The 11,812-nt window shown below is 34.2% G+C and overlaps 1 protein-coding gene across 2 annotated transcripts; it reads left to right on the plus strand.

Moving 5' to 3' along the window:
- The first annotated feature begins 325 nt into the window (after positions 1-325).
- Positions 326-3,112, plus strand: LOC119633953 (eukaryotic initiation factor 4A). Of its 2 annotated transcripts, none has more exons than XM_038027802.1 (5): positions 326-420; positions 1,384-1,610; positions 1,857-2,470; positions 2,534-2,757; positions 2,827-3,112. In XM_038027802.1, coding segments are annotated over exons 1-5 (1,212 nt in total). In that variant the 5' UTR covers positions 326-418; the 3' UTR covers positions 2,972-3,112. The 2 variants fall into 2 exon arrangements, with proteins under 2 accessions (XP_037883730.1, XP_037883731.1); XM_038027803.1 differs by lacking the exon at positions 326-420 and adding an exon at positions 1,145-1,260.
- Positions 3,113-11,812: the final 8,700 nt, after the last annotated feature.

Raw genomic sequence — 11,812 nt, forward strand, 5'->3', positions numbered from 1 at the left:
AGCACGCAAAATTTCATTGCGTTCAACCGAAAAAAAAGTTGCCACATTCCCATTATTGTGGTCTATGATTCTCTCATCGGAAGAAACCCCAAAAATAAGATTTTGTATCTACCAGCTTTTTTGTTTTTTAAACGAAAAAGCAATTAAAATAGGACTGATTCGTAGAAGTTTATATGATATGTATAAAAATTTAATTGAGTATTAAAGATTTTCACTTAAAGGTTTTTTCTACTATTATATTTTTATTACTAATGTTCAACCGGATGTTCTACAGCGTGAAGTTGGCTGCAGTTATCAATAAAGAAGAACAAGCTCAAATATGACTCAGAAATTCAGCAAGATGGAGCAAGCCCTTTCGCTTGCTTTTAATATATCAGAATCAGCACGTGTGTAAAAAGTGCCAAATTAAATTTGTAAAATGTTAGTATAAATTAAAACAATAAATTGCAAAATATAGTCTGTAGCAATATTTACTAAATTCATTGTGTGTACATTTCATATTTATCGAAATTTGCGTGAAAATTGGATAATTTTTCAATTTGTAGATTTGTATTCATTGCAGCCGTAGTAGCTGTAAAAAAGTAGCCGTTCGGTAGCTGTGAAAAAATATATGTGAAAAACGAATGTTCTGCGAGGTGTCGAAGTGCAATATGATAAAATAATAAGAGAGAAGAACGAGCAAACAATCTACAAAACTTTAAAATTCAAAATAATAATGTACTTCTAGCTAAAGTTCATATTGCGATGTACAAAATGGAAAATTTTGTGACGTGACAAGTTTTTTGTTTTTGACAGTAGTTACAAAATTATGATTTTTTAGCATATTGGCGGCGAAATTTCAAGGAAAAAAGATGTATTTGGAATACCAGTTTTAACTTTTTTTGGAATATAAGTTTTAAAAAGTTAAATAGACAAATTTTGGTTGCCTACTTTCAATTACACCTCTGTATCTCACAAATCTACCCCACTGCCATTTTTTTATCTATGTACATATTCAGCCTACTGAACCACCACTTTTTTTTTTTTTAAATGACTAAAGATTAGAAAGAGTATGAAAGTATAGTAGTGTTTGACTGGAAAAACATACGAAACGCTTATGGTTATGTGTGTTTGTGACACTTTGCTTATATTTTAATGAGTAAGGGAAGGTGTGGAAAGCATAAACCGGAGAATAATTGTTCACATTTCAGACAAAAAAGTGGAAAAGTGCATACGCGAAGTGGTCAAGAAAAAAGAAAGCAAAATCCTTTCGGAAACAATGTAAAGAAAAGCTTGGTCAAGAAAATCACATTTGCTCAAAAATATAAATTACGACATATTTGCATAATTGTCAAAATGAACTAACGTAACCTATAATTATTCCAAAATATTTTGTTTTTATAGGGATGATCAAAGTGATATAGCTCATGAAGGACCCGCTGGCATGGAACCGGAGGGTGTAATAGAGTCCACCTGGCATGAAGTTTATGACAATTTTGATGATATGAATTTACGCGAAGAACTCCTGCGCGGCATTTACGGTTATGGTTTCGAAAAACCATCCGCAATTCAACAGCGCGCCATCATTCCCTGTGTTAAGGGTCGTGACGTTATTGCCCAGGCTCAGTCAGGTAATAGTAGTCAATACATAATGTTGGGCGCATGTCATGTTATTAAATAAAAATATCTACGAATTAATTCATGGCATGTGTAAACTCGTCATATAGTTCTCTTCTTTCTTCTTATTTGTCTCGTTCTTATCTACTACGTCCCCTGCATATAAAAACTGTTAACGTTTTTATTTGATTTTAATATAGAAATATTTGCAAGATTGTAATCGATTTGTAAAAAATTAAAAATACATTTCTTTGCTGCAGGTACTGGTAAAACTGCAACCTTCTCCATAGCTATTCTGCAACAAATCGATACGTCCATTCGCGATTGTCAGGCTTTAATTTTGGCTCCTACTCGTGAATTGGCAACACAAATTCAACGTGTTGTCATGGCTCTTGGCGAGTATATGAAAGTTCATTCCCATGCCTGCATCGGCGGCACTAACGTGCGTGAAGACGCTCGTAATTTAGAGGCTGGTTGCCATGTCGTAGTCGGCACACCTGGCCGTGTATACGACATGATTAACCGGAAAGTTCTGCGCACAAGCAGGATAAGATTGTTCGTTTTGGATGAAGCTGATGAAATGTTGTCTCGCGGTTTCAAAGATCAAATTCAAGACGTTTTTAAAATGCTTCCCAATGATGTGCAGGTGATCCTTTTATCCGCCACCATGCCTCCCGACGTACTGGAAGTTAGTCGATGCTTTATGCGTAATCCAGTCAGTATTTTGGTGAAGAAGGAAGAGCTTACACTCGAAGGTATCAAACAATTCTACATAAATGTGAAACAAGAAAACTGGAAATTAGGAACTCTTTGCGATTTGTATGATACATTATCTATAACTCAATCCGTTATTTTCTGCAACACCAGACGTAAGGTACGTCGAGCGGGCTTCCTTTATTTTAGAGAATAAAAATTTAATTTATTTACTATCTTACAGGTTGATCAACTAACCGAAGAGATGACCACTCACAACTTTTCTGTTTCTGCTATGCATGGCGATATGGAGCAGCGTGATCGTGAGTTGATAATGAAGCAATTTCGTTCTGGATCGTCTCGCGTTCTGATTACAACTGATTTACTGGCACGTGGCATTGACGTTCAGCAGGTATCATTGGTAATTAATTATGATTTGCCTTCGAACAGAGAAAATTACATCCACAGGTAATATTACCTCTTCTATCAAATGTTTTTTATTTAGTTTGTTATTAATATGGTTTTCAAATTTAATAGAATCGGACGTGGTGGTCGCTTTGGTCGCAAAGGCGTTGCTATTAACTTCATTACAGACGAAGATCGAAGAATTCTTAAGGACATTGAGCAATTTTATCATACTACTATTGAAGAAATGCCCGCTAATATCGCTGATCTTATCTAAAATTTTAGGTCAACGATTAAACAGCAACAACAATAAAATTTATTAAAACTATTAAGTAATTTTTTCAATCATAAAAAACCAAGAACAGAAACTACCAGCCTATAATATTAGCTGGAATAAACAGGACCTTTGTAAAAAAAATAAAACTTCGTCTTTATATAAAATTAGAAATTTGGGCAACAACTTCGTGTGTGCAACAATTTCCAACATTATATTTTAAAACGAGAATTATTACAATAAAAAAGATATATAAATTCAACATATATATGTATACAAAAAAGAAAAGAAGAAAAAAAATGAAACTCAAATCAACCAATCGTTTCGTATTATTTTTATAAATATAAATAAGAACTATCGGAGAAATGGAAAAAAAACGGACGGTAGAACTTATTCAATCGAACATGAATAAAGCTTGCTGCGGTTGAAATACTCATTGGCGCTTCCGCACGTTTTCTCTTAGACATTCACTCTTAAAATATGCAAACAGTTAAGTAAATAAATTTCCTTTCCAGGCTAGATAAGTTTTTATGTTTAAACTTTTTCGGTACTCGGAACTCTATAGTAGTTAGTCTTGAAATTTCTCATTGTTCAGGTTTTGGTTTATTATACATATGTACTGCTTTCATAAAGCTTAGTCAATATTTGTATCTCCAAACCGGCTAGGCGACATCCGAGGCACATACGCGCTCCATAGCCGTATGATAGAGAGGAAAAGGATGCCTTCAAAGCCGCATGGATGCGGTCTAAGCCATCTCTCGGGTCGAAATATACGAGCTCATCGATTGATTTTTATAAAATTGGGATTAAAATATAATTTTTGGAATACATTAGCTGTCATCAACATGGGTTTGGTGAGGCTCGATTTAATCCAATGTCCAATAGAAACCATCTAATAATCACAAGTTCACACTAACTTCTAACAGAAGCTTTAACAGAACTGCGTCCTCAATTTCTCATTTTAACAGAATATTAAACTCGATTTTTCATTTGAACAGAATAATGATTCATTTTAACAGAGTAATAATTTTCTACATACGTTTTCTTTTTTTTTGCACTTGTCCTGCAGTTTATCTAAATAGGACGAGAGCGGCGAGAAAATCGTTTGACCACTCCTCCTTCTGAGGAAATGGGCGACATTTTTCAAAGGAATAAAGTATCCTGTGTGGACTAGGTATCAAAGTCTACTTAATCATTTTCAAATTTTTGCTTTATTTCCGTCTTTAAGCAGTGCATAAAATTTGAACTCTTCCAAGATTCGTATTAGTTTAGGTTATTTTCAACTGTTCGTCATTTTCAATGCAATTATAAACAATGCTAATAATCGGCAAACGGGGTCAGTGGAAACAGGCTTAAGCATTAATTATTTTAAATGATAAGATATAAGCTTTCCGAGAATTCGATTAAGAACCTCTCCCGCTGATTTATTTCGTCCTTCAATTGTGAATGTAGACAAAAGGAATAAAATTATAGAACATTAGTTTCACTTTAAAAAGCAGTTTAACCCGAATTTGAACTTTTGCAGCTTTTTCGAAATAAACAAATTGCTCAAATTTAATACGAGTTCCTCTAATGCACTTTTTAATATGCCGTCTGGGATAAGACTTGCTTTGTAATTCATTCAACTACCAAATTTTTTATTAATTTTTTTTTTATTAAAAGAAGTGAAATTTTAAATTACCTAAATACAAACAAATTAATTTATAATAGATTTAAATAAAAGATACATTTTGTAAGGTTTAATAAAACCTCTTGCTCCCATGTAATAAGCTAAAGTTTTTTTATTAACAGTTGTGACCTAAAAATAATTATTTTTTCCTCTTTAATTTAAAACTTACCTTTAAAAAGATAATGAAAGCCAGGAACTTGCATCATAATCATCGTGAAAACGATCGACTGGGTGGAAGGCAAAAGGGACATTTTCATCTTTTCTTGGTTTAGTAAACATGAGGGTATGAGAGTTTGTGATGAATAATTTACGTCCATTTTTTCCTCTTTAATCTGCAACTTATCTCCAAAAAGACGACGAAAAGGCGAAAATGAAACCCACAAACTTGTATCGTCATCATGAGAACAAACGACTGGGTGGAGAAGAAAACATTTTCACTTCTGTCCAGTTTAGTAAACATAAGAGTATGAGAGGTTATGATAAATCGTTTCTGTACGTTTCCAGCATGATGTACGCTTCCAGAACGGTATGCTTGACACTTGAATGAGCTGATAAACTACCAGAAAAATTGGTATGAGTGACGATATGAGGAGACTTAGTGATCGATTATAACGGTGCAAGTATAAAGTGAAGGTCAACAAAATTTCACACCTACTTGAAAATCCGATGCCGTCATCGCACATGGACTTTTTAACAGAATATGGACATTCATTTCTCACGCATTTTAACTGAATCGAAGTGTTGCAATTTATTGAAAGCAACTCTGTACTTTCTCCATTCTCCACACATGGTAGTTTCAACGAGGAAAAAGCAGCAAAATTTTCGCTATATTTTTACTCGTAAATACCAATCAACGGAAATGTTGGCGTCCGCTATGCTAATAAGAAAAATGTGCCGTCAAATGTGCCAAATGCGCTAATTGATCAAGTATTTCACTTTAGTGAATGTAAAATAACTTGAATGAATATGCAAATCTATTGATGTGGAATATTAGTTCTTTTTCTTGTACATATAAGTACTACGTATAAATTCTCCGCAATTTTTTAACATTATTAGTTTATTCAGTTTTTGTTGTTTTATTTGATCTCTTAATCAATTCAATTTGAAAAGGTCAAGTTTTTGCTTTAAACGTGATTTTATCGAATTTATATAAATAATTCATTTATTTGCGCTGTTCGGGGGTATCGGGATCGGAGAACACCGTACGCCCAAGCAGTATGTTAATGAATTACGAATACTATTAATGTCAACTTTTCAGTTTATTATCAATTTTTTGCAAATAATTTTTGTGTGGATTTTGAACGTAGGGTAGTGTTTTGCACAAATCATCACGGAGGTGCTCCTAGCTTTATAAATGTGTTGCTATAATTTTTAAATTCCCGTCTTTCCGCCTGAGTGGCCGAGCAGGCAAGAGTCTCGACTTTAGTCTTAGTGTTAATTCTTTGGCTAAATTAATAATAATAATAATGATAACATTTATAATAACAATTTAAGCTGTTTTTTATTAAAATTGGAGTTCAGAATTTGATATAAATTCCTTGCTAGCATGACTTCTGCGGTGTAATTCTTCCAGCAGGATGTCGAGTTTTTCAGATTTATGTCTGCCATAATCACTTTACGTCGCAACAAATTTTTGGGCTGCAGAAATATGGAAAATTCTTAAAATGGGTTTGCTCCTTAAGATCATAACTTGTAGCAAAAATATGTACGAGGATTAATTTCATGGATGCAAAGATCGATTTCTTTTTATGTATCTAGCACGCCGGTATGTATTTATGCGGCATTACTTTTCTTCTCTCCAGAAATGCCTATGCCGTTTGGTCATTAACTGTTACCTAGATTTTCAAGTTCACTACAAAGTGTTTTTAAATGTTTTGCCTTAGGTGCTAGTGCTAGTGCTTGCTTTAAGACTAGTGTTAGGATTTGTTCTCTGGCTAAATTTATGATAATAATAGTAATAATGTTATGTAGTAATTTCTTGATACATGCTATGGCTACACGTACGTAAGACCTGTACAACACTAGCAGAAATTGGGAGAGCCTTTCAAATTTCTAATTGCAAAGTGTTTACTGCACCAACTATGAAAGAAACTAGACATATTTCATATGGAGTTCCATGTAATGGCCTTCCGTATTCCATGGGGATGCATAGAGAAGATTCCGGATGATAACATTAATAATCGGGGAATCAAGTGTAAGAACTGGGCAATCTCATTTAAATTGTCGGTGGGCATAGGAGTTCAACTGTAGAAAACTAAGGTCCAACGCGCGATTGAATCGTGATTTAAGCAATATTTCGTATACAGTTAAAGTAATTGCGCATCAAAAATAGTATCTTCAGATTTGTAGACATGGTGATTAAAACAATTCTGAACAATTCTTTCGACTCTCAGGAGTACGCACAATGTAGATATGTATATTATATGTTATTCTACAGGAGCTTGTATTTTTCAATCGCTCGCTCGCTCCATTACCTTTATTCTAAAACTGATATCAGCGAAACAACTTTTTTTATTTGCTTGATTGGATGCAAACACCCTCGCCCTCCATTCATTGTTCACCTCACTAAAAAATGTTTTTTTTTGCATTGGACACGTCTTCTGCGCACATCTGTCATTTACTAAACAACCCACGCTTCGACTGCAGTGGTAACATTATAATTACCAGTGCTATTGAGGATTTCGCGAGAAACCAATCTTTGCAAGACTCAATTTTACTGGCTACGTGCATTTTGTGGAGTGCGTTTGCGGCGTGCATCACGTCCTCTATCGCAAAGCATATAAAGTTACAAATTATTAATCTAGCAGCCTAATAAGCAAAGCCGCTCCATTTGACTAAGGTAACGGATATGTGGCATTAAACCAAACTATTAGTGGTAATTATATCACGCAATGCCGATCGAAATTACGCCTTGGAATTTCAGTAAGACACCACAGAACCGTTCCGCAGGTCTTAAAACACGTTTTTATAAGTTTCCCAAGCAATATTCTCCATTATTTGTCACGCAATCTGTTCTCGTCGGATCGTGTTCGTATTAACATCAAAAATACAACCGTTAGTTAAGAGTCTAAAGTTGCTTGTCCGACTCGGGAAGCAATGCTAAGAATCTTGTTTATAATCTAGTTGCTTCGTATAAGTAAAGGCTCTAATACAATAAGGCCACATCTTTTTATGAAATAAAAGTTGAATATATCATAAGCTATGTAAGCGAACGTCATGAAGCCGCGGCCCGAAAAAAGGTTGCTAAGTTATTGTGTTAGGACTATAAGATCATCCACCTACGTACGGTTTTTTATTCAAATCAGGGATAAATCTGTAATAATTCCTTCAAGCAGCAGGTCATATTCTTGCGCATCTTTCTACGGCTAAATATAGAAATTGACTTTAATCATCCCTCACAAATATTATTATTATTAATTTCGCCAGAGAAATAAATTCTAAGACTAAACTCCTAAAAGCACTAGCATCTAAGGCTATCGGCTTTTATTAAAAACTCTACCGCACTTGAGATTCGAACCCACGACCATTGACTTGCTAGTCGAGATTCCTCGCCTTCGGCTACTCAGGCACATATAATAATTTGCTTTATTACCGTGGCAGATCGAAATATTGCCGGCATTGTATTGACATTTTCGGAAATGACATTTAGGATTCCTTTTAGTCTTGCCACCCCTCCTCGATGTTGGCCTCTTCGGTTTTCGAGAGTACATATTGCTTGACGCAATGCATTGCCGTGTTCCTCTTCCAAAATTTCAACGAAACCTTTAAAAATAGGAAATAACAATACCTGTTCAGAGGCCTCAGAAACTGAACGTCATAATATGAGTATATTACCTCGTAGTATTTTTATTTAAATTTTCTGAAAATTAAAAGTAATCTTTTGCTCCACAAAAAGGTCGATGCTCAATGATACTTCTTGTAAATTCGCTTTCCATAATTTAAATGGGCAAATTAAACCAAACGCTTAAGTCATCTTAAACGACGCTCAGTGAAATATGATCAATAGCAAGTAAGAAAATTATATAAAAATCTATTATAACTAAATCCCCTTACTCTAGAATGTTGGACTAAGTACTAAGCGATGCATTCCGAATTTAACACTCCTTAAGTGTGTATATACATTATGGGTGTTTAACCCTGGCAGCACTATAGTATTAAACAGGCGTGGCCGGTTTTTCGTATTTTTGTACAGATACTCTGCTACGTTTATATTTTTATAAGTTTATCTACTGAGGAAAAAGCAAAAAATCGATTCATTGTTTACCACAGATATTTCGCAGGCAGGCAGAACGACAAACGGACATGCTTAATTCGTCTTACAATTTTATGCTGATCACGGATATATATGCTCTCTGGGAGCTCTGAAAGTTCCTTCTAGGTATTGCAAATGGTTTGACAATATACTTTTCTTAAGTGTTGGGTATAAAAAGTTTTACTTGAAAAACGATATCACTTTTTCGAAATTTTTCACAAATACTACTAACAGACAAGAACACATTCTTCGGCTTTTGCTTGATTCACGGAAGGCATTGTATATATTCATTTTTTATTAGCTTTTTTAATTAACTTGAATTATTACACTTAATAACTTACATGTTATTTATAAATATGACAGATAAGAACATATAGTCTGGCAAGGCCGACCATTCTTATTTTTACTCTAGAACACAAAAATTATATCTTGTTCCAAACGAAATGCTAATACTTAGCCACATTTGGCTAGAAATTTTGAAAATTACAATTTTTTTCCCATATAGCGACTTCCCAGAATAAGGCGTTGTATGGGGACTGCTGAAAAAGTGGACCGATACGAACCATTTTCAATAGCATTTGTCCTTGGGCGAAAACATGTCACTGTACACGTCACAACTTTTTTTTTGATCTAGCTTTTGATCTATCAATAACATACTCTTGACAAAAAATAGTAACAGTTTCGAAAATTTCACTACAAAGATCGCTGAGAAATAACACTTATCAGCATTAAATCGTTGTGAAAACTTTTGGGCCGATGAAAGCTGGTCCATAAAAGTAATTTTGCACGCAAATAAACCGTACCAAATTTGAACCATGCACGTAGATCTTATTCAAAATTTCATGCTTGCAAGGATTCTCCGAAAAAGAGCGTCTTAGTCATCGCAAATTGTGGTCAACACTTAGTTATTGTTATCTTTATATCGAGTCGGTATATTAAAGCAAAATATCTTACGAATGTACAGGGAGAAGCGATGTACAACGGTATTATTTGATCCTGAAAAGTCAGAAGGAAGGGGTTTACAAACTTTTGAATGAATGAAACGAAAACAGAATTCAAACGTAAAACGCACATTTTTGGAGAGTTTTCTTTATCATTACAACTTTGGAATCTACTTTTATTATAATTACGGCTTGCTCGTTTTCCAAATGCTCGAAATTAGCAGTTGTAACTATTGTAGTCTACTCTATGCAACGATTACTAGCTGAACGAACTAGAATACATTTGAAAACCAAAGATTTCCTTAATTCCAAACAGTTTCGCTTTAAACCTAGCTATAACACTGAGATACTTAAAGTACTTGAACACTGTGAGGATACTTTAGCAGTTTTAGCTGAGATTGGCTTTTCTTGGGAATTGCTTTGTTTTCAGACCTATAGCGATTATACTCACAAACTCTTACCCGAAAACCGCGCGTTAAGTTTGGCTATTTATCTTCTGAAAAAAAGGAAACTGTGTCTGGGGTTTCGCAAATCTCGTATGTTAGAGCCGATTTTACCTGATGAAGCTGATGATGCAGCATCTTTCGGTCTTGGCCGCATGCAAAAGATATTTCCTTTCGCGTCAAGAAGGATTTAGAACTAATTTCTGCAGTAGAATAAGCTTACGTTGAATACAACTAAGAGCAAGTTTGATATTGGGTTTTTTAATATTTCCAACGTATCCCGGCTTAAGAGTAAATGCAAAATGAATTGCAGGCGACCACGCTAGTGGTTATGCTATAATAGTGGGGATCGATATTTCAAAAACACAATCAGTCACTTAAGTCTTTAAAAAAAAATTTCACGCTATGGATTATTCATACTACTACTGCGGTATATTTGTATCCTAAACTTTAATTTTTCATTCAAAAGTGATAGAGACAGAATACGTATAACAAATTATTATATTAAATTAATTTTTTTTTTTTTTTTTTGGTATGTTGAACAGAGATGGACTAAGCCAATAGATTTGTGGCTTATATGTCCAAATAATAACTTGTTGTAATTTTTAGTCACGATTATGTATAAAACGTAACAAAAAAAAAAGAGCGACCGTAATAACTGGAGTGAGCATGTTAAATGTAATTGTGTGTGTGTGTGTGTGTAAGTGTGCTTGTTGAGTTCTTGTAAGTCAGACAGTGTTGCAAACTTTGGCTGAAAACGAAAAGGAATGTTATGGTAATTGAAAATGATTGAACGCAAAACAAGAAAAAAAAAAAGGAAAGAGGAGGAAAAAGAAAAATTCTAAAAGGATAAATTGGCTTTTCTAATAAAGCAAGTTAGTTCCCCGAGACGACGTACATTTTTTGCTGCAAAGAGATCGAGGACACAGCCATATAACTTGAAAAAGCTAAAAGAATCTCTAATGTAAATTAATTTTTAACGCTTCGTCGTTTTTTATTTACATTTCAATTTGTGTTTTTCGTAAATTATATGTCCTACTATAGCGCAGAATTGATATTGTAGCGTTTATTTGACACTTTTGTGTCGGAGTGTGAGAGAAACGATGATAGGAAAATACAAGCACAAATTTTATGACAGTTGAATGATATAGTGACGGAATAGGGTTGCTAATAAAAAATAGAACGTCAGAATCTAGTTTTAACCAACAATCTGAATTAAAAGTCAGCTTTATTAAAACTCAGGCAATCTTGTGCTTACACTGTAGCTTCTTATAACACGGAAAATCAACTATTGGACTTGCCGAAAATTTAAGGAGTAGAAGAAAAATAAAAAATTAAGCGATTTTCCATGGGTAATATGCCTGCAAATGCACCCATCTATCTTCGACGCTTTCAACTTACATTTCAAGGTTGGATAAGCGCGCATTGTATAACAGTATGCTTGGCCACACCGTTTTTGGGGATTTTTGAAGGAAATGAAAAAATCTGACTTCTGGAAACATATGGCATCATGTAAGAAATGACGTTTCGCTGTTGTGT

This window comes from Glossina fuscipes, unplaced genomic scaffold, assembly GCF_014805625.2.
Source record: "Glossina fuscipes isolate IAEA_lab_2018 unplaced genomic scaffold, Yale_Gfus_2 2, whole genome shotgun sequence".
NCBI classification, from domain to species: Eukaryota; Metazoa; Arthropoda; class Insecta; order Diptera; family Glossinidae; genus Glossina; species Glossina fuscipes.

Bases quoted from the DNA above. Each gene is read 5' to 3' on its own strand.
- LOC119633953 (XM_038027802.1), top strand. The intron at 1,611-1,856 runs GTAATAGTAGTC...TCTTTGCTGCAG, and splicing joins TATTGCCCAGGCTCAGTCAG to GTACTGGTAAAACTGCAACC. The intron at 2,471-2,533 runs GTACGTCGAGCG...ACTATCTTACAG, and splicing joins TCTGCAACACCAGACGTAAG to GTTGATCAACTAACCGAAGA.